This window comes from Callithrix jacchus, chromosome 22, assembly GCF_049354715.1.
Source record: "Callithrix jacchus isolate 240 chromosome 22, calJac240_pri, whole genome shotgun sequence".
Taxonomy (NCBI): Eukaryota; Metazoa; Chordata; class Mammalia; order Primates; family Cebidae; genus Callithrix; species Callithrix jacchus.
In genome coordinates, this window is record NC_133523.1 from 2,164,033 (window position 1) to 2,190,387 (window position 26,355).

A 26,355-nucleotide genomic window follows, 5' to 3' on the forward strand; every position below is an offset into this window, starting at 1 on the left:
TCCCAGGTGTGAGCTGTGTGTTCTGGGTGTGACTTGAGCATGTCCTGTGAGCTGTGTCCTGGGTTTGAGCTGAATGTGTCCCAGGTGTGAGCTGTGTGTGTTCTGGGTGTGAGCAGAGCGTGTCCCAGATGTGAGCTGTGTCCCAGGTGTGATCTCTGCTCTCATGAGAACCCTGTTTGCCCCTGTGGTCAACTCTGGTGCCCAGGGCCTGGTTTTATTGTCAGCTGGGTGTAAGGTGTGTTTCAGGTGTCTCTGGGTGTGAGGTGTGTTTCACCTGTGTGACTTCCCGGTGTGTCTCTGGGTGTGAGGTGTGTTTCACCTGTGTGACTTCCCGGTGTGTCTCTGGGTGTGAGGTGTGTTTCACCTGTGTGACTGTTCCCGGTGTGTCTCTGGGTGTGAGGTGTGTTTCACCTGTGTGACTTCCCGGTGTGTCTCTGGGTGTGAGGTGTGTTTCACCTGTGTGACTGTATTCCGGGTGTCAGTGTGTCTCTGAGTGTGAGGTGCAGGACGCCCAGGTGTGAATGATGCAGACTTTCTGTGCACCCTCCCGTGGGGGCTGGGTGTCCACCATCTCCCTCATGTGACCTTAGTGCCAAGAGCTGGGGGAGCGGAAGCCCAGGGCCTGGCGGCAGCAGCCATGTGCCTCCTGGGTGTGGACTACGGGCCTGAGAACCCTGGGGTCTCTGAGACCCCCCCGGCCTTCCCGGGTTGGCAGACGGCAGCCCATCCCCCCATCCTTGCAGCCCGCACCCCCTCCCCCAGCTCAGCCACCATAGCAGGGACAGGAAGACGGGTTGAAACCTTTAGAAAACGCTTGAGAAACTGCAAAAAGACGCATGCTGATGAAACAGTCCTGCGGTTGGGCGTCTACAAAAAAAGGGGAGATTCTGCCGGGGGAGCCGCCCCGCCCCCTCCGGAAGATGCATAGGTGGCCCCGCGCGGCCGGGCCCGAGGGCGGCGGGCTGGGTGGGGAGGGGGAGGGGGAGGGCCCGGCCGCGCCCCCGGGGACCCTCAGATCATCTTCATGTTGAACTTGCGCGCGCCCCCCTGGCCCGCCGCGGCCGCCGGCCCGTCCACCTTGCGGAACGAGTACTCCACGGAGAAGTGGTTCTTGTGCTGCCCGCGGCCGCGGCTCCACACGAACAGCAGCACGAAGCAGAAGAGGACCACGCCCAGGAACGTGATGCAGCCCATGGCGGTGGACACCAGGATGGTGGTGAGGTCCAGCGGCGCGCGCAGGGCCGCCAGCGTCTCGTTGCGCGCCTCGCCCGGGGTCCGGTTGGCGGCCGGCTCGGGCCGCACGCTCAGCGTGGCGAAGTAGGTGTCGTTGCCGCCCGCGTTGCTGGCCACGCACGTGTAGGTGCCGCTGTCCTGCGGCCGCGCGTCCCGGATCTCCAGGGTGCCCCCGGGGAGCACGCGCGCCCGGCCCGCGCTGGCGACCGTCACCGCCCGGTGCTGCGGCGTCACCCAGGCCACGCTGGGCGCGGGCTCGCCCTCGGCGCGGCACAGGAAGCGCACGTCCTCGCCCGCGGCCGCCGTGACGCGCTGCAGCCGCCGCTCGCGGATCTTGGGCTTGCGGCACACGAAGTACTCGAACAGCACCGAGTCGGGCAGCTTGCGCAGCGCGTCGCCGCGGACCTCGGCGGGGGTGGCGCAGGCCGGCAGCCGCCCGTCGAAGTTGAGCGTCTTGCGCCGCTGCACGATCCACAGCAGGCGGCAGTCGCAGGCCAGCGGGTTCCCGTCCACGCGCAGCGTCTCCAGCGTGTTCACCGAGTGGAAGGTGCTCTCCTCCAGCGTGGACAGCAGGTTGTCGGACACGTTGAGCAGGCGGATCTGGCGCAGGCCCAGGAAGGCCTGCGGCTCCACCACGGCCAGCAGGGCCCCGGCCAGGTGCAGCTCGCGCAGGCGGACCAGGTCCCGGAACGAGCCGCGCGGCACGGTGCTGATGGGGTTGTGCGAGAGGTTGAGGCAGGTCAGGTGCGCCTGGTGGCGCAGGGCGGCGGCCGGCACGGCGCTGATGTTGGTGTGGGTGACGGACAGCGAGCTCAGGTTCAGGCCGCGCAGGCTGCCCGCCGCCACCTCCTCCAGCAGCGGCCAGTTGTCGATCTCCAGGTGCAGCAGCCCGGGCAGCCTGCGGAAGTTCTGGTCCTCCAGGGCGGCGATGGCCAAGTGGCGCAGCCGCAGGGCGCCCAGGCCGCGCAGGTGGCCCAGCGACTCCCCGGACAGCGCCGTGAGGTTGCAGCGCTCCAGGGTGAGCTCCTCCAGCGCCAGCAGCCCCGCGAAGGCCCGGCGCGAGATGAACACCAGGTCGTTGTCGCCCACCTCCAGGCGCCGCAGGCTGCGCAGGTCCTGGAACGCGTAGTCCAGCAGGATCACCAGCTTGTTCTCGCTCAGGTCCAGCAGCGTGAGGTTGTCCAGGCGCGTGAAGACCCCGGGCGGGATGAGCTTCAGCTGGTTGCCCCGGAGACGCAGGACGCGCAGGCGCGGCAGGTTGGCGAAGGCGCCGGGCTCCACGTGCGCGATGGCGTTCTCGCTCAGGTCCAGCTCCTCCAGCGCGGGTAGCGCGGCCAGGTCGCCCGGGTTCAGGCAGCGGATGCGGTTGCGGCTGAGCTCCAGCAGGCGCGTCTCGGCCGGGATGCCTTCCGGCACGGCGGTCAGGCGGCGGCGCGCGCAGGCCACGGCGCGGGTCTGCGCGGTGCACTCGCAGCGGGTCGGGCAGCCTCCGGCCGGGGGCGGCGCCGCGGGCAGCAGCAGCAGGGGCAGGCTCAGGACGCACAGCCAGCAGGTCATGGTGCGGAGCGTGGGCCTAGGGCCGCGCCACCATCCTCCTGCGCACCTGCGGGCGGGGAGCGCGCAGCGTTAGCACCGTTAGCACCGCCCCCCCAATCCCGGGGCGCCTCCGCACCCAGCCCTCACCCCTAACCCGCCCCAGCGCCCAGGATTTTGGGAAGGTGAGGTGGGAGAATCGCTTGAGTTTGAGGGTTCGAGACCAGCCTGCACTAACACAGCGAGACTCCCATCTCTACCAAAAAATAAAAGATTTAGACGCAAGTGGTGGTGTAGACCTGTGGTCCCGGCTGCTCAGGAGGCTGAGGCAGGAGGATCGCTTGGGCTGCTCAGGAGGTTGAGGCTGCGGTGAGCTACACTGGTGCCACTGCAAGCCAGCCTGGCTGACACAGTGACACCTTTGTCTCTAGGAAAAAAAAAAAAAAAAAAAATTAGCTGGTTTGCAAGTAATTGGGAAATATTTGAAATTTACCCAGGCAGGGTCCCAGCTACTTGGGAGGCTGAGCCGGGAGGACTGCTTGAGGCCAGGGGGTCGAGGCCACAATGAGCTGTAATTACCGCAGTGCATTCCAGCCTGGGAGATGGCACAAGACCCTGTCTCAAAAAAAAAAAAAAAAAGCGCAGTATTGATGAAATTCCAGTCCTTGTGACGCTGCAATTCCACTCCTGTTTTTTTTTTGTTTTTTGAGATGGAGTCTTGCTCTGTCGCCCAGGCTGGAGTGCAGTGGTACGATCTCGGCTCACTGAAACCTCCACCTCCCAGGTTCAAGAGATTCTCCTGCCTCAGCCTCCTGAGTAGCTGGGACTACAGGTGCCCGCCAGCACGCCTGGCTAATTTTCATATTTTTACTAGACACAGGGTTTCACCATGTTGGCCAGGCTGGTCTCGAACTCCTGACCTCAGGTGATCCGCCTGCCTCGGCCTCCCAAAGCGCTGGGGTGACAGGTGTGAACCACTGCGCTGCACCCGGCCTGCCCCTTGTTATCTTTACATAAGAGAATGGAACACACCGTGCGCAGAATACCTGCACGGGAGCATTCACAGCTGAGTCTGTCACAGCCAAACAGCGGGAAAGGCTGGGAGGCGCATCGGGGGTGGGGAGTCCACAGCACAGCCATCCACAAATGGACACGGCTCAGCACGGAAAGAAGCAACGCTAACGCAGGCCACAGGGGATGTACCTTGAGGACCCCATGCTTGTGAGAGACGCCCGACACAAAAAGCCACACAGTGTGTGATCCCGTTTCTTTCTTTCTTTCTTTTTTTTTTTTTTGGAATGGAGTCTCGCTCTGTGGCCCAGTCTGGAGTGCAGTGGCATGATCTCGGCTCACGGCAACCTCCGCCTCCCAGGTTCGAGTCATTCTGCTGTCTCAGCCTCCCGAGTAGCTGGGACTACAGGTGGCCGCCACCACGCCCGGATAATTTTTGTATTTTTAGTAGAGACGGGTTTTCACCATGTTGGCCTTGCTGGTGTCAAACTCCTGACCTCAGGTGATCCACGCACCTGGGCCTCCCAAAGTGCTGGGATGACAAGCGTGACGCACTGAGCCCTGCTGTGATCTCATTTCTATAAAATGTCCAGGACAGGCCGATCGACAGACAGGGAGGTGACAATTGATCTCAGACCCTGTTGTGGGTGGAACTGTGTCCCTACAAAAGATACATTCAAGGCCGGGCACGATGGCTCACGCCTGGAATGACAGCATTTTGGGAGGCCGAGGCGGGGGGGGGGGGTCACCTGAGGTCAGGAGTTCGAGACCAGCCTGGGCAACATGAGGAAACCCCATCTCTACTAAAATATAAAACTTAGCCAGGTGTGGTGCTGTGCGCTATACTGCTAACTGCTGGGGAGTCTGAGGTGGGAGGATTGCTTTACCGCAGGAGTTGAGGCTGTCGCGAGCTGTGATTGCACCACTGCACTCCAGCCCCTGGAGACACAGCAAGACTCTGTCTCAAAAAAAAAATAAAAAAAGGCTGGGTGCGGTAACTCACGCCTTATAATCCCAGCACTTTGGGAGGCTGAGGTGGGCGGATCAAGAGGTCAGGAGATCAAGATCAGCCTGGCCAACATGGTGAAACCTTGTTTGTACTAAAAATACAGAAATTAGCTGGGCATGGTGACACACGCCTGTAGTCCCAGCTACTTGGGAGGCTGAGGCAGGAGAATCACTTGAACCCGGGAGGCGGAGGTTGCAGTGAGCCGAGATCATGCCATTCATTGCACTCCAGCCTGGGTGACAGAGGGAGACTCAGTCTCAAAAAAAAAAAAAAAAAAAAAGCCTGGCCCGGCTCTGTGGCTCACGCCTGTAATCCCAGCACTTTGGGAGGCCGAGGCGGGTGGATCACGAGGTCAAGAGATCGAGACCATCCTGGTCAACATGGTGAAACCCTGTCTGTACCAAAAATACAAAAAATTAGCCAGGCATGGTGGCGCGTGCCTGTAATCCCAGCTACTCAGGAGGCTGAGGCAGGAGAATTGCCTGAACCCAGGAGGTGGAGGTTGTGGTGAGCCGAGATCGCGCCATTGCCCTCCAGCCTGGGCAACAAGAGTGAAACTCCGTCTCAAAAAAAAAAAAGAGCCCCTGGTTTTCTGGAGGAAGGGTGTGGGGCTGGGGGAACGGCCCGTGCAAAGGCCCTGAGGTACAGTGGTCACCTGGTGGAACTGAGGGAGAGAGTGGAGTGGGACGGGGAGCTGGGTTACGAGGCGCCTCTGGGTGGGGAGCAGATGGCGTGGAGCCGTGGTGGCCGAGAGGAACAGACATCAGTGCTCCGTGGGTCCCAGTGGCTGTGTCTTCTGTGCTGCTTCCATCTCTCCTGGGAGCCTGCCGTACCTTTACCATCTCCTTGGCTGTAGCCCAGATTCTGGGGGCTGTGGGGTTGGAGGCAGAGGTGGGGCTGGAGGGAACGGAGGAAGCAGCCGGAGCTACCAGGCGGCATTGCCAGCCTCTTCTGCTTGGCCACGTCCCCGCCTGCCAGCTGGCTATTTTTGGCGTCTCAGCAGCTGAGTCCCCTCAGGCATCCCCCAGGCCCCTTGGCCCAAGCCAGGCTGCGTCTCCTCACGGTTCCCATGGGCCGTCCATCCTCATCGGCGAAATATCTAGGAAGGCAGCTCCTGCCTTCCCAGTGCCTTCCAGAGCGGACAGACGCGGAGCCCCAGGAGGCATCGTCCGTTAAGTGAGGACAGAGTTTGTATTTTGCGGCTGTGATTCATTAAGACGAGGTCACGAGGGAGTGGGGGGAGCCCTAATTCCATGACTGGTGTCCTTATGAGGGAAATTTGGATGCGGCGGCACAGGCAAAGCCCGGTGACAACCCAGGCAGACGCTGGAGTGACTCTTGCACAGGGCAAGTGACGAGTGACAGCAGGGATGGTCAGAAAGGGTCTCCCCAAAAGCCCCCAAAGGAAGCGTGGACCTGCCTGAGCTCCGACTTCCAGACTCCAGAACTGAGAGAGGAAATTCCTCCTGCCGGGCGCGGTGGCTCAAGCCTCTAATCCCAGCACTTTTGGAGGCCGAGGCGGGTGGATCACAAGGTCAAGAGATCGAGACCATCCTGGTCAACGTGGTGAAACCCCGTCTCTACTAAAAAATACAAAAAATTAGCTGGGCACGGTGGCGCGTGCCTGTAATCCCAGCTACTCGGGAGGCTGAGGCAGGAGAATTGCCTGAACCCAGGAGGTGGAGGTTGCGGTGAGCCGAGATCGCGCCATTGCACTCCAGCCTGGGGCACAGAGAGAGACTCTGTCTCAAAAAAAAAAAAAAAAACCACTCTCCACGATTATTATGAAATCCCAAAAGATACGCACCCAGAGGGCAAGGTGGCGGAGATAAATCAAGGTTGCCAAACAATACCATATGGTGCAATCCTATTCACGGCAAAATAAAGGCAACGCCAAACTGAATTCTGGATTAGGGTGGACGCGAACGCGCAGGGACAGATGCCAAACCGGGAATTCACACGCTGTATGGACCAGCACGGAGCGTGGCGGGAAGGAAGTCTGGGCCCCACCGAGAGGAAGGAGAGGAGCCCCCGGTCTCCAGGAGGCCTCGGTCCTCCCGCCCCAGTGTGGGGTTTGTGGGGAACTCGAGGAAGGGAGGGGACGAGAGAGGGGGCAGGAGCCCCCCCACAGAAAACACCTTTAATCCTGACCTGGGCGTTTTACAGGGAAGGCAATCCTTCCCTCCCAGCAGGCTCCCTCCCGGGCTGTTTTTCTGGGTCATTCTCTCCTGAGCTGCTGCCGCCCCCACCCCGTGACAGCACACTTAGAGGCTGTGTCACAGGAGGGGATGAGAGCCCTAGGGCGGTGATGGCCCTTTTACCCGCCCCCCTCCACCTCAGACCTCCGCGCTTACTGTCCTCTCCACAGCGTTTCCAAAACCACCGGTGGGAACCTGCCCACAGGCCGGGCGCAGCGGCTCACGCCTGTAATCCCAGCCCTGTGGGAGGCCGAGGTGGGAGGATCACTGCAGCCTGGGAGGTGGAGGATGCAGTGAGCTGAGACCGCGCCGCTGCCCTCCAGTTTGGGCAACAGAGCGAGACCCTGTCTTTCTGTTCTTTTTTTGGAGATTCTCACCAGTAGTGTGATCACTGCAGCCTCCACCTCCTGGGTTCAAGCGATTCTCCTGCCTCAGCCTCCCAAGTAGCTGGGGTTACAGGTGCCCGCCATCACACCCAAATCATTTTTGTATTTTTTTTTGAGACGGAGTTTCGCTTCCGTTACCCAGGCTGGAGTGCAATGGCGCGATCTCGGCTCACTGCAACCTCCGCCTCCTGGGTTCAGGTGATTCTCCTGCCTCAGCCTCCCGAGTAGCTGGGATTACAGGCACGCGCCACCATGCCCAGCTAATTTTTTGTATTTTTAGTAGAGACGGGGTTTCCCCATGTTGACCTGGATGGTCTCGATCTCTTGACCTCGTGATCCACCCACCTCAGCCTCCCAAAGTGCTGGGATTACAGGCGTGAGCCACCGCGCCCGGCCCACTTTTGTATTTTTAGTAGAGACGGGGCATCACCATGTTGGCCAGGTTGGGCTCGAACTCTTGACTTCAAATGATCCACCCACCTCGGCCTCTAGAGTTCTGGGCTTACAGGCGTGAGCCACCGCGCCCGGCCTCCGGATCCTGTCTTAAAAAAAGAAGAATAAAGAAAACCTGCCCCAGCTCTCAGGCAAGAAACGTCCATCTGTTGGCATCAAGACCATGCAGGAACCTGCCCTCACCCCACCCTGGCCTCATCCAAACACCGCAGGCTCTTTCCTCTCAGCACAGACCCCTCACGCTGCTCTGCTCCCCCCAGATCTGGGCACGCAGCCTCCCTCCCCTCCTGTTTTTTGTTTTTTTTTTTAAGACAGAGTCTCGCTCTGTTGCCCCGGCTGGAGTGCAGTGGCGTGATCTCAGCTCATTGCAACGTCCGCCTCCCGGGTTCAAGCGATTCTCCTGCCTCAGCCTCCCGAGGAGCTGGTGTTATGGGTGCCCGCCGCCACGCCCAGCTAGTTTCTGTATTATCACTAGACACCAGGGGTCACCGTGTTACTCACACTGCTCAGGGGATCCACCTCACCAGGCCAGTTTGTTTTCTGAGCCAGGGTCTTGCTGTGTCGCCCAGGCTGGAGTGGAATGAGCTCCTGGGGGGCATTTGCCTTCAAGGTTCGAGCAATTCTCCTGCCCCAGCCTCCTGAGTAGCTGGGATTACAGGCACACGCCACCGCATCCAGCTAATTTTTGTATTTTTAGTAGAGATGGGGTTTCGCCATGTTGGCCAGGCTGGTCTCAAACTCCTGAGCTCAAGTGATCCGCCTGCCTCGGCCTCCCAAAGTGCTGGGATTACAGGCGTGAGCCACCGTGCCTCGGCCCCATTTTCTAAATTAGAGGTTTCTTTTTAAGTTGGAAATATTTATTTATAGACAGGGTCTTGCTCTGTTGTCCAGGCTGGAGTGTAGCGGTGTGATCTTGGCTCACTGCAGCCTCCAGCTCCCCAGCTCAAGTGATCCTCTCACTTCAGCCTCCCAAACTGCTGGGATTACAGGTGTGCACTAGCACATCTGGTGAATTTTTTCTTTCTTTCTTTTTGGTGGAGATAGGGTCTCACTCTCTTGCCCAGGCTGGTCTTGAACTCTTGGGTTCAAGCAATTCATGTGCCTTGGCCTCCCAAAGCACTCGGAATATAGGCATGGGCTACCATGCCAATTCTTTTTTTTTTTGAGATGGAGTTTCGCTCTTTTTGCCCAGGCTGGAGTGCAGTGGTGCGAGCTCAGCTCACTGCAGCCTCCGCCTCCCGGGTTCAAGTGATTCTCCTGCCTCAGCCTCCCGAGGAGCTGGGATTACAGGCGCCCACCAGCACGTCCGGCTAATTTTTTGTGTATTTAGTAGAGATGGGCTGTTACCATATTGGTCAGGCTGGTCTTGAACTCCTGACCTCAGGTGATCCGGCTGCCTCGGCCTCCCAAAGTGCTGGGATTACAGGTGTGAGCCGCTGCGTCCGGCCAAGAATTTTTTTAAAAGCGCTTCGCACACAGCACAGATAAGGGCAAAATCAGGAAGTCTCCTGGAGAGATGATAGGTCTGGAATGGCTCGGTCACAGCCACACTGATCCAGTGGCAGAGGTGCCAGCGGGAGGCCTCAGTCCGGATGCGCTGTGTGACCTCCGAGGAGAAACCTACCCTCTCTGGACCTCGGCTGTCACGGCGCGGGCACAAGAGCCCTGCGGGGCGCCCTGAGAGCTCTGGCTCTATAATTACTCCTGGGATGAGAGGACAGCTGATCCCTCTCGCCCAGCAGGGGCCACTCAAGCTGTGACCTAGTTTTTCAACCCCACCTCCCCCCACAACAGTCAGGCCCCATCACTTCCTCCGCAGGGTGCTGCGGGGAGGCGGGAGGGCGATCTGGAAGCTGGACTGAGGCTTCTGACATGTCCCCTGAGGGTCTGGTGCCTCCCAACTTGGGAGGAAGAACTGGTTCCTGGAGAGGGGATGGTGGGAAATTCGATTCTCTCTGTAGGACCCCCATCTCCTCACTGGGCGCCCTGAATGAATCTCACTGGCCTCTCTGGTCTCTTCCAGCAGGGTGTCTCTTGGGGGGAGGGCTGTGGGGGTCTTCAAGATGTCAGAGAACCCCCTCAACTCCTGCTGCTCTTGGGTGAGGAAGGGGCTGGGTGCCCTGAGCAGTTTCTTACCCTGGAGCCGTGGGCCGTAGGTAGGATGGGGTTACAAGGCCAGGACCCCCCATTGCTTTTTTTTGTTTGTGTGAGACAGGGTCTCGCTCTGTTGCCCAGGCTGGAGTGCAGCGACCTTCAATCACAGGTCACCGCAGCCTCGACTTACTAGGCTCGAGTGATCCTCCTGCCTCAGCCTCCCGGGAAACTGGAACAACACCAGGCCTGGCTAATATATAAAATGTATTAAGGCCGGGAGTGGCGGCTCACACCTGTGATCCCAGCACTTTGGGAGGCCGAGGTGGGCGGATCATCTGAGGTCAGGAGTTCGAGACCAGCCTGGCCAACATGGTGAAACCCCATCTCTATTAAAAATACAAAAATTAGCCGGGCATGGTGGCGCGTGCCTGTGATCCCAGCTCCTCGGGACGCTGAGGCAGGAGAATCACTTGAACCCGGGAAGCGGAGGTTGCAGTGAGCAGAGATTGTACCACTGTGCTCCAGCCTGGGCGACAGAGTGACCCCAGCTCCACCCTTCCTCTCCCACAGGCCGGAGTCCTCCCTGGATCTGTGCCTCCTGCCACTGCCAAGCCCACGTTGCCCACCCCAAACACCCCTCTAGCTTGCCCCCGGCATTCACCTCGCTCCTCCTGTTCCAGCCTCAGTGCCCTCCATGCAGAATGGAACTGCAGTGGGGGGAGGATCGGGCCAGCCCCTGCAAACCCACGTCTCCTGGGCTCTGTGAACGTTGGGGCCAGGTCGTTCTCTGGAGTGGGGCCATCCTGGGCACTTTGGGGTGCTGAGCAGTGGCCCTGGCCTCCACCCACTCCATGCCAGGGCACCCCCTGTCGAGACATCCAAAGATGTCCCCAGACATTTACCAAATGTCCCCTGGGAGCAGAATCACCCTGGCTCAGATGCCCTCCTGGGTTAGGAGATTCCACAGACTCCACCATGATTCTGTGCTCTGCTGAGGTCCCAGGAGGCTGCACGCATTGACGTCCACACCCTGGGCGGAGCGAGGCGGCTCAAGACTGTGATCCCAGCACTTTGGGAGGTGGAGGTGGGAGGATCACCTGACGTCAGGAGTTCGAGACCAGCCTGGTCAACATGGTGAAACCCCATCTCTACTAAAAATACAAAAAATTAGTTGGGCATGGTGGTGCGTGCCTGTAATCCCAGCACTTTGGGAGGCCGAGGCAGGCGCATGGCCAACATGGCAAAACCCCATCTCTATTAAAAATACAAAATTAGCCGGGTGTGGTGGTGGGGTGCCTGTAATCCCAGCTGCTCAGGAGGCTGAGGCGGGAGAATTGCCTGAACCCAGGAGGTGGAAGTTGCGGTGAGCCGAGATGGCGCCATTGCACTCCAGCCTGGGTGACAAGAGTGAAACTCCTTCTCAAAAAAAAAAAAAAAAAAAGGAAAAGGGAAGAGAAGAGAGAAGAAAACGTGCCAGGTGCTCTTCCATGAACTAGAAATACATCAGAGAAGACAGTCCAAGTCCAGAAAGTCCCTGTCCTTCTTCATTTATTTATTCACTGAGATGGAGTCTCGCTCTTGTTACCCAGGCTGGAGTGCAATGGCGCGATCTCAGCTCACCGCAACCTCCGCCTCCTGGGTTCAAGAAATTCTCCTGCCTCAGCCTCCCGAGTAGCTGGGATCACAGGCAGGCGCCACCGTGCCCAGCTAATGTTTTGATTTTTAGTAGAGACGGGGTTTCACCATATTGGTCAGGCTGGTCTTGAACGCCCGACCTCTAGTGATCCGCCCGCCTCAGCCCCCCAAAGTGCTGGGATTACAGCTGTGAGCCACCACTCCTGGCCTATTTATTTATGTTTTGAGACAGAGTCTCGCTCTGTCACACAGGCCGGAGTGCAGTGGCACGATGATCTCGGCTCACTGTAGCCTCCCACTCCCGGGTTCAAGCAATTCTGCCTCAGCCTCCCGAGTAGCTGGGGTTACAGGCCATGCGCCACCACGCCCGGCTAATTTTTTGATTTTTAGTAGAGACGGGGTTTTGCCATGTGGGCTAGGCTGGTCTCGAACTCCTGACCTCAGGTGATCCGCCTGCCTCGGCCTCCCAAAGTGCTGGGATTACAGGCGTGAGCCGCCACGCCCGGCCCCCTGTCCTTAAGGAGCTTACATTCTGGTGCAGGTGACGCCGTGAAATCAGCGTACGGCACATCAGCTGCTACTGAACGCCACAGAGGTGAGAACAGCTGTGTCCTCGGGTGACGTCACCTCCTCGGCTCAGCGCCCCGCCGTCCACAGGCATGAAGCTGGAGCTGGGGCCGGCGACCGAGAGCCTCCCTGTCTCCCCTCCCTGCCTATGGGCACGTCACACCAGGCCCGGGACTGCTCGTCTGCCCCAGAGGACGCCCTGCCCTGGAGGTCGTCTCGGTGAGCTCTGCTGCCTGGCCTTGGGGGTCTGGGTGAGCGTGGCGTCGACCCCTGAGGAGGGAGGACGCGTGTTTCAAGGACAGAGCCTCATTGCCATGCACGACCAGCCGCCGAGGCCTTTGGCAGGGGGGCCGGGCCGGTGGCAGGGACGGCGTTGGTGGAGGTGGACGGGAGTGGGGGGTCGGGGGTCTGTCCTGAACAGGTGGGGGTGGTCGGTGTGCTGGCCCCTGCCCTGCCATCGCACCCCAGGGCGCCGGTCCTCCTCCTAAGCCTCAGCATGTGCCGGGGGCTGCGTGGGTGCTGGCGGCGGCGTGGCGGCTTCCACGGAGACACCCGCAGCCTATTACAGCTATTCCATTCAACGCCTTCCAGCACATTCCCAGACTGTCCACCGGCACCTCTACTTCCAGAACATTCCATCACCCCCAAAAGGAAGCCCGGTCCCCATCAGCAGTCACTGCCACCCCCTCCCCAGCCGGGTCCCCCATGCATCCGCCTCCCGCCTCTGCGGGTTGGCCTGTCCTGGCCATTTCCAATCAATGCAATCGGATGTCTGTGGCCTCCGGGGACGGCGGGCGTCTCTCTCTGAGCGCCAAGTCGGAGGGACACACGGGCGAGAATCACGCAGCCCAGTGAATGGGCAGATCCTCTGAAAACAGCACTGAGGAGGGGAGTGAGCAGGGAGCTGTGGGCATCTGTTCCACGCTGTGGCTGTTTGAACGGCCCAGGAAGGCCCTGTCTGAGCTGAGGCGGGGGTGGGGAGCCGGGGTCAGCAGGGTACAGCAAGGCGAGGGGCGATGATGGCGGAGGTGTGTCTGAGCTTTGTAGGGCAGGGGCCCAGGCTGGCAACGACCAAACCACACGGGGCACTGAACCGAGAGGGAGGTGTCCCAACATGCGTCCATGGGCAATAGGGAGCCATGGGAGGATACTGAGCGAGAGCATGGCCAGATCTGGGTTACAGTTAGAAGGCGCGTCCAGCTCTGCGTGGTCTGACCCTGTCACCCTCCCTCTCCCAGGCCTTGGAAAGTCTTGGCTCTGGGCTGCACCTCTGTCTCCAGAGAGCAGGGTGCTATTACCTCCCTCTCCGCCCCGTCACCGACACGCAGAGCTGCGGCCAATGGCCGAGCCCGGGGAGGCTGAACTGAACACCAGGCACCGAATCAATGTCCACTCCGGAGCCAGGACTAGAACACATGGGTCCCCACCTGAATCGGCCGCCGACCGCCTTGGGCAGAGACATTGAAGTCTCTGAGCCTCAGTTTCCTCTTCTGCAAAAGGGATCCGTGGGCTCCCAGTCACCTCCCGGGCTGCGCCAGTGAGAAGTTGGCCGAGGAGGTTCCTTCCAGCGAAGTCTCCACTGGGTGCCGGCAGGGGTCAGGAACCCCGAGTCCCAGGCCCTGGTCTGCTCCTGGCTATGTCTTCACCTCATTCATTCGTTCATCCAACAAGCATTCATTCATTCATTCATTCATTCACTAAGCACCTAAAAGCGATGCCTGTGTGCCAGGCGCTGGTTTGAAGAGAAACTGCACTGAGCAAAACAGACAAATCCCTGCGTTCTGTCTACGGGTGAGAGAGAGAAGAGGCAAGTGCAGCTGTCTGTCACAGGGCGGGCCACGGTATGGGGGGAAATAAACAGGGAAGGGGGGCCTGGGGCTGGCAGAGTAAAGGCCTCCCCACAGCCAGCCCGTTCTAATCCCCGGAACTGCAGATAAAGCCACCTTACATGGAAAAACGGCCTCTGCAGATGGGATTAAGTAAGAACTGTGAGATCCGGAGCTCATCCCGGATCATCCCGAGCCTGACATCCTCACGGGGTCCTCTTGAGGGGAGGTGGGGGTGGGGGGTGAAAGTCAGAGGCCGCGCTCAGGCTGGGAAGGGAAGGGGCCCGAGCCAAGGGACAAGGTGCCTCTGGACGCCGGGGAAGATGGGAACCAGATTTTCACCTGGAGCTCCCAGGAAGGCCCAGCCTTGCCCATGTCCTGTTTTTATTTTTATTTTATTTAATTTTTTTGAGACAGAGTCTGGCTCTGTCACCCAGGCTGGAGTGCAGTGGCAAGATCTCAGCTCACTGCCACTTCCGCCTCCTGGTTTCAGGCGATTCTCCTGCCCCAGCCTGAGTAGCTGGAATTACAGGCATGAGCCACCACGTCTAGCTAAGTTTTTGTATTTTTAGTACATATGGGATTTTGCCAGGTTGGCCAGGCTGGTCTCAAACTCCTGACCGCAGGTGATCCTCCCGCCTTGGCTTCCCAAAGTGCTCGGATTACAGGCGAGAGCCACCATGCCCACCTAGTTTTTGTATTTTTTTTTTTTTTTTTTTTTAGTAGAGACGGGGTTTCACCATGTGGGGTCAGGCTGGTCTTGAACTCCTGACCTCGTGATCTGCCCGCTTCGGCCTCCCAAAGAACTGGGATTACAGGTGTGAGCCACCGTGCCCGGCCTCATGCCCTGGTTTTATGCCAGTGAGGCCCATTTTGGACTCATACCGGGTCACTGCAGTCTTGAAGAGGAAGGTCTCCCGAGGCCTCCCGGGGTGGTGCACCTGCCTTCTGGGGTGCGGAAGGCGGGGAACACGGGCCTCTCCTTGGGGTCTGCGATCTCCATTAACCTCAGTGCAGGCACCGGCCTTGGGCACCCCCTCCCGAAAACTGTCCCCCATGGCAGGAACTGGGGAAGGGAGGCCCCTCTTTCCTGTGTCCCCAGCTGTCCTTAGATCCTGGACTAATTGTCCAGGAAGCTCTTTGCCCAAGGAGGAGGCAGAGTGTGGCTGGGAGTGGTGGGGTCCCTCCCTGGAATAGGGGCGGCCCTGCCCGATAGGTACCTGGTGGGCAGCTCCCCTCCTCGGCTCCCAGCCAAGCCACCCCCTCTATTCTTCGCAGGGCTGTTCCCCTCCGCCCTCTTGCAAGGTTATCTCCAACCCATCCTCCCTCCAGTCCGAACCTGGGACAGGGGTGCGGAAGTCTCCCGGGAAAGGCCCTCCTGGAGGCTGGCCGAACCCAGAGCGGGCACGGGTGAGAGGCGCGGTAGTGGCCCCCTCTGTACCCCGGCCCACAGTGACCTCCATCCTCCCTCCCTCTGCCCCCCACCACAACTGGGGCGGCGGGAGTAAGGGGAGCGTGGTCTGGAACCGACCCCCATTTGAGCTTCTAAGACAGATATGGGAGGAGGGGTCCAGCCCCTCACAGCACGCTGCCCTGCAAGGTCTGCTTTTGGGGACACGCTGCTGGTCCCCCAGGACCCCTGCATCCTCTGTCCTAGATCCAGGCCCCCCCTGGGGCTTCATCCATGACAACTCATTAAGCCCTAATTAGCTTCCATCTGCTGTTAGTCCCTGTCATCCCCTCGAGGGGCTGGGGGCCTCCCGACCCACTTTCCTTCACAGCCAGAACGCCGGCCACGGACTGCCCTCTGCAGGAGGGACCTCTAGATCTGGGACCAGTTTTGGAGCATCCATGGTCTACACCGGCCACTTCACCCACTAGCCCAGCCCTGAGAGGGAAAATAGTAAAGTTCATTTTGGAGAGAAGGAGACTGAGGGTCACAGTGGGCCCCAGATCACCGCATCACTTAGCTGGAACCTGAATCTGACCAGCTTCTATCCACAAAATCCCAGCACCCTCCTAGAGGGTGGAGGGTGCTCTTAGGAGGCCCGGGATTGACAGGAGGTGGTGGGCGGCTCCAGGGAGGCCCACCTGGGGCAAACATTGCTCTCAGAGTTCTTCAAGAGGCGCTCTACCTGGTGACTCGGGCGCCCGGGAATGACAGCGCTGTGGGAAGAGACATCAAACTGCCTTCTGTTCCCACTCAGCGAGGGACCTGCAGGTCCCGCTTACCCTGGGGGTGGACGGCAGTGGCCTCCCCCACCGGTCAGAGGAGAGCACAGAGGCTGAGGGGGGCTGGGCAAGGCTGCTGCCGTGACCGTCGTGACCTGAGCATCTGTTTAATGGCGGCGCCCTGAGCCGGAGTGGAGGTGGGCAGCATCTCATTTAATGCCGTGTGGGGTGAATCTGAGCGAGGGGACGTTATTTGCTGGAAGTCACCAGTGGAGACCAGTCAGGGCGGGGAAGCTGAGCTGATGCCTCCTAAGCCCCCGTCCCGCTGCCCAGCTGACCCCTTCCTGCCACCCCACATGATCCCGGTGGACATAGGAGCTGGGCCGACAGGGGAAGCCCGTGGGCTCTTCCCACCGGGACCCTGTCTCCGATGATGGCTGCTGCCTTGGCTCAGAGAAGAGCCGGGGTAAGATGCCCCAAAGCCCACCCAGCACCAGCCTCTCCGAACCTGTTTCAGCCTGCATCCTCCACCTGGCCACTCACACATCACACCTTTTCCATCCTCTCCACACCACTTCCAGGGAGCCCTCCTGGGCTGCTCTGGTGCTCACAGCTCTGTCTTCCCCAAGATTCCCCCCCAGCCAAGCCCCAGATCGTCCCTCTGCGAACACACCAGAGGCCCGCTCCCCACCCCCGCCGGAGGGAGAGGTGCTGCAGCCCCACTGTGCGTCCATGCGTTCGCCACGCAGGTTCTGGGGCCCATCGCCTCAGAAGTTCTGACTCCTCAGAACCGGGTTGGGGGTGCAGGGTACCAGCACCGTTAGTGCCCGAAGCACATGCTGAGAAACCCGGTTATAAGGGGGTCTCCGGCGCAGGGACCCGGGGCTTTTCTTGAGCCCGGACCAAGACGCAAGGTGCTGCTCCCCCAAACTTGTTGAATGGGGCTCAGGGCCTCCCCTGGCCAGGCCCCAGAGGCCCGGGCGGTCAGAGAGAAGCCCCTGCCATCCCTGGTGCTGTTGAGACGCAGGCCCCAGAGCAGGGGACTCAGCCCTGTACCCCCAGATCCCTCCCCGCCAGGCCGGGCCGTCAGCTCCAGGGATGGGGCAGGCTCCGGTGAGGACCCCAGACACCCTGTGCGTCTTCCTGCTTCGCACCCCCAGGCTGGACCAGACCCGGCTGCGGGGACACAGGGCAGGAAGGCGCCGGCTGCGGGCTCCATCCGGACCGTTCCCCACACCCCAGACCCAGCCGGTCCCCCCTTCATCTCCTCCTGGAGCGGAGCGCATCCTCCTCCCAGGCGTCCCCACTGCCGGGGGAGATGCACACCCGGTTCCCCGCTCCTTGGAGCCGCGGGGGACCCCAGGGTGGGGAGTTCGCCCCCAAAGTTTCCAGGGGGAGCGTGGGGGGCCTGGCAAGGAGCGATCGCCCGAGAGGGGTGCGCGGGGCAGTTTCCCCCGACCCAGGACGGGGTCGCGGGCTGGGGGCTCTGGGCGCGGGGCGCGGGGTCCCCAGGCCTGTGGGCGCTCCCCCCGCCGGGCCCCGGCGCAGCCACTCACCTGGGCGGCTCCGCCGCGGACACGGCGCGGGCTGCGGCGCGGGGGCCGCCCGGAGCCGACACCAGCAGCCGCCGCCGCCTCCTCCCGGGCTCCGCCGTGCGCGCCGCCGCCGCGCGCGTGCCCGCCCGCCCGTCTCGTCCGCGCGCCTGGCGGGAGCGCGCGGGGGCTGCGCGGGGCCGCGTGCGCGGCGACTGGGGCCGCAGGTGTGCGAGGCCACGTGGGCGCAGGTGCGGGGGGCGCCGGGAGGGCGGGTGCGTGACCCCTCGGTGCGCACCTCGCGCGCCTCGAGTCCGAGGTCCCCCGTCCCCACCGCCTGGGTGCGCCGTGCGAGAAAGGAAGGGGCGCCCCAAGTGCAGCAGGTTGCTCCGTGTAGAACCTTCTGGAAGCTGCCATCGCCTCCTCTGCCCCCCCCCCCATCCCCAGCCCAGCCCTCCAGGCCCGTTGCTTATGTGGCCTCAGAGGAAGCTTGGCCACTGGGCTCCCGAGCCTGCCATGGCTCCCTATTGCCGCAAGGGTCCTGTCTGCTCTCCACCTCTGCTGGGTTGTTGTTGTTTTTTTTGAGGTGGAATCTTGCTCTGTCGCCCAGGCTTAATTACAGGGGCACCATCTCGGCTCCCAGCAACCTCCGCCTCCCGGGTTCAAGCGATTCTCCTGCCTCAGCCTCCCGAGTAGCTGGGATTACAGGCACACGCCACCACGCCCAGCTAATTTTTGTATTTTTAGTAGAGACAGGGTTTCGCCAAGTTGGCCAGGCTGGTCTTGAACTCCTGACCTCAGGTGATCCACCCGCCCCGGCCTCCCAAAATGCTGGGATCACAGGCATGAGCCACGCGGTGCCCGGGCCGCTTGCTGCGCCTTCTGAAGGCTAAATTTAGCCTCCCCATCTCACAGACGAGGAAACCGAGGCTGGGAGATGCCATTTGTCCCGAGTGAGGGGCGGGAAGGAGGCCTCCGGAGCCCGTGCGTGTAACCTTGCCCTGTCCACCCCCTCCGCCCACCCGCCGTCCTCCCGCCTGCTGTGTACTCCCAGTGGCTTTGGTGGTGGCCTGCCATCCGCGCAGCCACCTGTGACTCAAGCAGGCTGTGTTCCCAGACTGTCGCGTTGGCTGGAGGCCCAGAAACCGAGTCCCCGGAGGCTGCAGGCCAGGCCCCCCACGGGATGCTGCAGGAGGGGGGGACGGGTACGGGTCACTTCCTGGCCCCGGAGCTATCTGGAAGGATTTTGTGACCCCCCCCACCCTCTCCCCGCCAGCTAGCGGGCCCTGGGCTGCTGCTGCCTGACCCCGGCGGGGGGGGTCTCTTTCTCTCTCTGATCCTGTTTCTCCCTCTGTAAAGTGAAGCTCCTGATAGCTGCCTCTCAGGGTTCTTGGAGGAAGGCGTTCATTGAGCACCTGCTGTATACCAGGTCAAGAGCTGTAAGAGGAGGCGCTGGCAGGCTCAAGGGGGATTTCTGCGGACAGGGGGAGCAGATCACAAAGCTTTGTGGAAGGGGCAGTAGCCACACCTGGCCCTGGACCTATGCCAGAAGCCAGGGAGGCTTCCCAGAGGAGGGGGCGCTTGCTATGATTGCTGGCGGGTGAGGGATGTCAGCTGGGTTCCATTCTGGGGCTTGCCTGTGTGACCGTGGGGGAGGTCCCACCAGCCTCAGTTTCCACTTCTGCAAAATGGGGGTCAGAACAGTTCCCATCTTCCTCCAGGGCTGCAGAGACTCTGCAGTGGTTCTGTCTGGCTTGTGGCCACTGCTCCAGGGACCTTGGGGGTGGATACTGGGCCAGGCTCCCACCTCAGGGCTTCCCCTCAGACCTCTGCCCGCCCGCCCCTCCCCTCCTCTTCACTAGGGCCTCCACCACCACCCTCCCCTCCTCCATCTGTCCCTCTCTCCCGGCGTGTGTGACACAGGCCTGCTAAGATGTCCTGTGTTTTTGCTGATGTAGCCCACGCTCCACCCTCCCTTCTTACCTGTCTCCAGTACCCAGCATAGAAGAGGTGTCCAAGACATTTTGGTTGAACAGACGGATGACCCTTCAGCACTGACAGTGGTGGCTTTTGTTCCCAGAGCAGGTGTTTCCGGGGTCTGAGTGGGGAGGCGGCTCCATGATCCTGGTTTCCCTGGAAATGTTTCTGCTGCCAGAAACCACTGGCTCGTTCTCCTCAATTTTTTTTTTCTTTTTTTTAGAGTCGGGGTCTCACCCTGTTGGCCAGGCTGGTCTCAAGCTCCTGACCTCAAGTGATCCACCCACCTGGGCTTCCCATAGTGCTGGGATTACAGGTGTGAGCCGCTGCACCTGGGACCCCCCTTTTTTTTTGAGATGGAGTCTTGCTCTGTCACCCAGGCTGGAGTGCAGTGGTACAATCTCGGCTCACCGCAACCTCCGCCTCCCGGGTTTAAGCGATTCTCCTGCCTCAGCCTCCCAAGTAGCTGGGATTACAGGGGCGCACCACCACGCCTGGCTAATTTTTGTATTTTTAGTAGAGATGGGGTTTCAGCATCTTGGCCAGGCTGGTCTTGAACTCCTGACCTCTTGATCCCCTCATTTTGGCCTGCGAAAGTGCTGGGATTACAGGCATGAGCCACCGCTCCCGGCTTTATTATTATTATTATTATTATTATTTTTAAAGACAGTCTCGCTCTGTCATCCAGGCTGGAGTGCAATGGCGCGATCTCAGCTCACTGCAACCTCCGCCTCCTGGGTTCAGGCAATTCTCCTGCCTCAGCCTCCTGAGTAGCTGGGATTACAGGCACGCACCACCATGCCCAGCTAATTTTTGTATTTTTAGTAGAGACGGGGTTTCACCATGTTGACCAGGATGGTCTCGATCTCTTGACCTCAGGTGATCGCCCACCTCGGCCTCCCAAAGTGCTGGGATCACAGGCTTGAGCCACCGTGCCTGGCCCAGATTAATTTTTAATCAACAGGGTCTTGCTATTTTGCCCAGGCTGGACTGCAGTGGCACAATCACAGCTCACCACAGTCTCAAACTCCCGGCCTCAAGTGATCCTCCTCCCAGGGGGTCCCCACCGCCGGGGGAGATGCACACCTGGTTCCCCACTCCTTGGAGCTGTGGGGGAACCCACCGTGGGGAGTTCGCCCCCAAAGTTTCCAGGGGGAGCGTGGGGGGCCTGGCAAGGAGCGATCGCCCGGGAGGGGTGCGTGGGGCAATTTCCCCTGACCCTCAGCCTCCTGAAGTGCTGGGATTATAGGTGTGAGCTACTGTGCCTGGCCTGGGTTCATTATTATTCACACTTTACAGATGGGAATTTGGGGGGCTCAGAGAGGTTAGGCCACTGGCCTTAGGTCACACAGGGTCTGCCTGCTGAAGCTGGGGTGTGACCTCAGGCATCTGGAACCCAGGGCTTCCACAGCTCTTCACGTTTGCCTCAGCAGCCAAGGACTGTATCCCCAGTTACAGAGGGAGGCTGCTTGTCTGGGACCACACCCGAGGCTCCCAGGCCACCTGCCCCCGAAGTCTCCCTCCCTGGGGCAAGACTGACACTCCCACCCGCACCTGGTCCCATACCTCCTGCTGGAGAGCGTGGGCCAGAGGAGGGCTTGTAATTTAGAATTGATTCCTGCCACGGAAGAGCTCCTGCCATTTTCCCAGGCAGGAGAGCACAGGACAGGGACCCCTCAGCCCCACTGCGCCCCTCCCCAGAAGGACGCCCTCCTCGGGCTGCTGCCTCCCTGGCCCCAGCCTCTCCCATGGCTTCCCCATCTGCAGCCGCCCTCTCCGCCCAGGTGGTGAGTCTCCATGGCAACTTCTCATCATAGGTGGTCGTAACCTTAGCAACCAGGTGCTTCCCGCCCCACGGCCTGGAAGGCTCAAAGCCTGTATCCCTCCCACGCTCCCCCTGCCCCCAGGGGCACCTCTCCAGGAGGAACTGAGGGAGATGCATCTCACTAGGGCTGCTGGGCCCAGAGACTTGACGGACATCCCAAGGTCACCCAGTGGCTGAGAAGCTGGGTGTGGGGTGCTCCAGCAGACATCAAACCCCCCTCCCTCATCCTGCAGAAGGCAAAAGAGCCATGCCAGGCTCAGGCGTGGTCCCTGCCCTCAGGAGGCTCCCACTCAGGACGGGGGTGGGGAGACACTGACCAAGGACAGAGAGGGGACAGCAGCCAGGCACGGTGGCTCACACCTGGAATCCCAGCACTTTGAAAGGCAGAGGCAGGAGGATTGTTTGACCCCAGGAGTTCAAAACCAGCCTGGGCAACACAGCGAGACCCCCTTTTCTAAAAAAAAAAAAAAAGAAATTAGCCAGGTGTGGTGGTGCGTGCCTGTAGCCCTGGCTATTTGGGAGGCTGAAGTGGGAGGGTCGAGATTGCAGTGAGCCAGGATCTCACCACTGTGTTCCATTCTGGATGACGGAGTAAGATCCTGTGTGTAAAAACATATATGCACGTGGGCCGGGTGCCGTGGCTCATACCTGTAATCCCAGCACTTTGGGAGGCCGAGGCAGGTGGATTGGTTGACATCAGGAGTTTGAGACCAGCCTGGCCAACCTGATGAAAATACAAAAATTAGCCAGGCCCATAGTCCTAGCTGCTTGGGAGGCTGAGGCAGGAGAATCACTTGAGTCTGGGAGGCGGAGGTTGCAGTGAGCTGAAATTGTGCCACTGCACTCCAGCCTGGGCAACAGAGCAAGACTCTGTCTCAAATGCACACACACACACACACACACGACTGCCTTATTTACAACACAGCTACCATGAAAGATGAGCTGTTATTGGGCCGGGCGCGGTGGCTGACACCTGTAATCCCAGCACTTTGGGAGGCCGAGGCGGCGGGTGGATCACGAGGTCAAGAGATCGAGACCATCCTGGTCAACATGGTGAAACTCCGTCTCTACTAAAAATACAAAAATTAGCTGGGCATGGTGGTGTGTGCCTGTAATCCCAGCTACTCGGGAGGCTGAGGCAGGAGAATTGCCTGAACCCAGGAGGCGGAGGTTGCAGTGAGCCGAGATCGCGCCATTGCACTCCAGCCTGGGTGACAAGAGCGAAACTCCGTCTCAAAAAAAAAAAAAAAGTGGATTTGTGTGGCTACGTGAGAGGATTCTAGGTACAGAAGCCAGGAGCTTCGAGAACTGTTCCCACAAACAAGCTACCCCCAGAGTAAGTTCTAGGTTCAGAATGAAGTTTTTCCGTTTACCATTAACAACACCCTCTCGGCTGGGCACGGGGGCTCACACTGGTAATCCCAGCACTTTGGGAGGCTGAGGTGGGCAGATGGCCTGAGCTCAGGAATTTGAGACAAGCCTGGCCCATGATGAAACCCTGTCTTTACTAAAAATATAGATAATAGCTGGGCGTGGTGGCGCGTGCCTGTTGTCCCAGCTACTCGGGAGGTTGAGGCAGGGGAATCGCTTGAATCCGGGAGGTGGAGATTGCAGTGAGCCGAGATCGCGCCACTGCACAGAGGGAGACTCTGTCTCCAAAACACAAGAAACAAAACTGAACCAAGCAAACACAGCCAACAATCCCATTAGAATTTTTTAAGAAAATTGACAGTGATTCCCTAATATTCTCAAATATCCAGTCAGTGTCCAATTTCCCTGACTGCCTTCTAAAGTGTTTTTCACAGCGGTGAGCTGAGATCGCGCCATTGCACTCCAGCCTGGGTGACAAGAGCGAAACTACGTCTCAAAAAAAAACAAGATATAGAAAGCCAGCCAGGCGCAGCGGCACGGGCCTGCCATCCCAGCACTTTGGGAAGTCGAGGTGGGAGGATTCCTTGCGCCCAGGAGGTCAAGGCTGCAGTGAGCTGCACTCATACCATAGCTCTCCAGCCTGGGCCGCAGAGCGAGACCCTGTCTTTTTTTTTTTTTTTTTGAGACGAGGTCTCACTCTTGTCACCCAGGCTGGAGCGCAGTGGTACAGTCAGCTCACCGCACCCTCCGTCTCCCGGGTTCAAGCGATTCTCCTGCCTCAGCCTCCCGAGTAGCTGGGACTACAGGTGCGCGCCACCATGCCCAGCTAATTTTTTGTATTTTTAGTAGAGACGGGGTTTCTCCATGTTGGTCAGGCTGGTCTCAAAATCCTGACCTTAGGTGATCCGCCCACCTCAGCCTCCCAAAGTGCTGGGATGACAGGCATGAGCCACCACATGCAGCTGAGACCCTGTCTCTTAAAAATAAATACGAGGCCGGGCGCGGTGCCTCACGCCTGTAATTCCAGCACTTTGGGAGGCCGAGGAGGGTGGATCACGAGGTCAAGAGATCGAGACCATGTTGAAACCCTGTCTCTACTAAAAAATACAAAAATTAGCTGGGAGTGGTGGCGTGTGCCTGTAATCCCAGCTACTCAGGAGGCTGAGGCAGAATTGCTTGAACCTGGGAGGTGGCGGTTGCAGTGAGCCAAGATCGTGCCACTGCACTGCAGCCTGGGCGACAGAGCACGACTCTGTCTCAAAAATAAAAATTAAAAAAAAATTTCATTGATAAGATTAAAAGTGGCTTTGTAGTTGGCTTGAGGTCCTGTACTCCTCCAGCGGACCCTCTAGAGATGGGCAGCGGGGTTCCTGCCAGTCTTTTCCAAGCAGGTCAGAGTGGCTGAGGGGTGGGGATGGTTGTGGGGAACAGGCTTATTCTGGGCTCTTCTCTTCGGACTTCCACCTGCGTCCCCAGGAAGTTGACCTCACCCTCTCCCGGCCCACACAGCATTCTGTTTTTGTATTTGGGCCTCAGTTGAAAGCTTTGTGCTCTGACCGGGCACGGTGGCTCATGCCTGTAATCCCAGCACCCTGGGAAGCCGGGATGGGTGGATCACCTGAGGTCAGGAGTTCGAGACCCACCTGGCCAACATGGGGAAACCCTGTCTCTACTGAAAATATAAAAATTATCCGGGCGTGGTGGTGTGCGTATGTAGTCCCAGCTACTCAGGAGGCTGAGGTGGGAGAATTGCTTGAACCCGGGAGGCGGAGGTTGCGGTGAGACGAGATCACGGTACCGCACTCCAGCCTGGGCCACAGGGCAAGACTCCATCTCAAAAAAAAAAAAAAAAGCTTTGTGCTTCAAACTCTCTCCTCAGAGGACTGTGGCCGAGTGCCCAGCCACAGAGGGGAGACTCAACACCTTTTTCCACACGTAAGACAGGTGTAATTGGATTTCAGAGACGTTGGGACACCTTCCCTAAGCCACACAGCTTCCCTAAGCCACATGTGGTGGTGGGAGACTTGAGCCCAGGGTCTTGTGGCTGCAGAGGAGGGCTTTGCAAACTTCATCAGCTCACTAGGAGGTGACAGGAGTGGGCAGAGAGCAGTCTGCAGTGTGGGCGCTGTTTTGAGGGGTGCAGCAGTGCCTCCTCTGTGGGAGAAACCGCGGGGCTGGAAAACTAGACTTCCTTCCTCTCCTGCTTCTCGCCCTTCCCGGAGGTTCTAAGAGGCCAGGTAGCCTCTGAGGCCTTGATGTGTTCTCCCACCGGGGGCTGAGGCCGCTGGGCCCCGGGTTTCAGCCTTTGCGTCTGGCTCAGTCAGGGCAGGCAGGGGGTGCCGTGTGAGCCGCGCGTGGGCTTCCAGGGCGGCCGGCTCTGGTGTTGGGGTTGTTTCTCCATCGTGTGACCTCCAGGCTCTGAACCCCGATTCCCAACCTGGCAGATGGACGTGGGGAACTGCTCCCCCACAGTGAGGCTTGTGGGTTGAACACTGGCAGTCCGGGCACATCTGGGCTCTGGCTGTCCCTCACTGGAGGCTGGGACCTGGCAGCTATCCCAGCAAACCCCCACGGGCCCCAGTGCGAGGCTGGAGGCTGGGGCTTGGGTGAGGCTTCTGAGAAGGGGGTGGGTGATGGCAGGGCTGGGCCAGGGAGGGCTGGGGAGGGATGAGGAACAGATGCAGGGGTTGGCCATGAGGCCTGCTAATTAATTCCCCAGCCGCAGGGGCTAATACTGCTGGGCCCCAGCAAAGCCGGTGTCTACGGGGCCCAGATACCCCTGCGGGTAAGCCCGGAAGCCAGCTGGTTCCATTCATTCGGGCGTGAGCCCATTCGGACCCGAGGCTGAGCTCCATCCTGTTCGGCCGCTAGCTTCCTGGCAGCCTCGAACACACGCTGCCTCGGTTTCCTGAGCTGGGGATGAAGAGGTTGGCGGCCAGGATGACCCTCTCACAATCAGCTCACGAGGGACACCCCAACCTGTCTCAGCCTGAGGCACGAATCACACAGACAGGCCCCGTCCTCCTCTGGGAAGAAAGAGCACGGCGGACAGAGGTGCAACCGGGAACCAAGTCCGGGAGGATGGTCCGCTTGGAAGGAGACATTCGGGGCACATCGGAGACATTTAGGGGCGCGCCTGATGAGCTGCCCCGGCAGTGCGGGAGGCCCTGGTGCCAGGGCCTGCATCTGTCCGCTCAGGATGTTTTAAAAATCTTTTCTTGTGGGCCGGGCATGGTGGCTCGTGCCTGTAATCCCAGCACTTTGGGGGGAGCCACCTTGGGATGGGCTGATGCACCCGGCTCTGCTGTTGTGGGTCGGGGCTGGGGTTCCACAAAGCCCCTCACCAGACCAAGGCTTGGGACTCGCGTTTCCCCATGCCCTGGCCTTGGCTGTGCCCACCTTGGTCAGCCCTGAACCGCCCCCTGCAGGAGGGACCAGGGCTGGTACTGATGGCCTCCGGGGGCGGAGTCCCACTCCAGGAATCTCGGTTTCCTCAAGTCAAGGGAAAAGCAGATTCTGGGGCTCGGACACAG

At 59.9% G+C, this 26,355-nt stretch overlaps 1 protein-coding gene across 5 annotated transcripts; it reads right to left on the bottom strand.

Annotated features, from left to right (window-relative positions):
* Positions 1 to 789: 789 nt before the first annotated feature.
* Positions 790 to 17,775, bottom strand: LINGO3 (leucine rich repeat and Ig domain containing 3). 5 transcript variants are annotated; one of them, XM_078361441.1, is made up of 4 exons: positions 17,674 to 17,775; positions 5,442 to 6,369; positions 3,066 to 3,193; positions 790 to 2,836 (listed from the first exon to the last, which is right to left on the bottom strand). In XM_078361441.1, exon 4 carries the CDS (start codon positions 2,788 to 2,790, stop codon positions 1,012 to 1,014), a length of 1,779 nt encoding a protein of 592 aa, XP_078217567.1. In that variant the 5' UTR covers positions 2,791 to 2,836; positions 3,066 to 3,193; positions 5,442 to 6,369; positions 17,674 to 17,775; the 3' UTR covers positions 790 to 1,011. The 5 variants fall into 5 exon arrangements, with proteins under 5 accessions (XP_078217567.1, XP_054106131.1, XP_054106132.1 ...); XM_054250156.2 differs by lacking the exon at positions 5,442 to 6,369 and adding an exon at positions 10,820 to 11,068; XM_054250157.2 differs by lacking the exon at positions 5,442 to 6,369.
* Between the last annotated feature and the right edge of the window lie 8,580 nt (positions 17,776 to 26,355).

What these genes read in the sequence shown, in the direction of transcription:
- LINGO3 (XM_054250156.2), bottom strand. Translation starts at nt 10,894, where the DNA reads ATGGTGGAGTCTGTGGAATCTCCTAACCCAGGAGGGCATCTGAGCCAG. An exon ending in CTGCTCCCAGGGGACATTTG is followed by an intron (nt 3,194 to 10,819) that starts GTAAATGTCTGG and finishes TTTTTTTCCTAG; the next exon opens with AGACAAAGGTGTCACTGTGT. An exon ending in CTGAGCAGCCGGGACCACAG is followed by an intron (nt 2,837 to 3,065) that starts GTCTACACCACC and finishes CCCCGCCCGCAG; the next exon opens with GTGCGCAGGAGGATGGTGGC.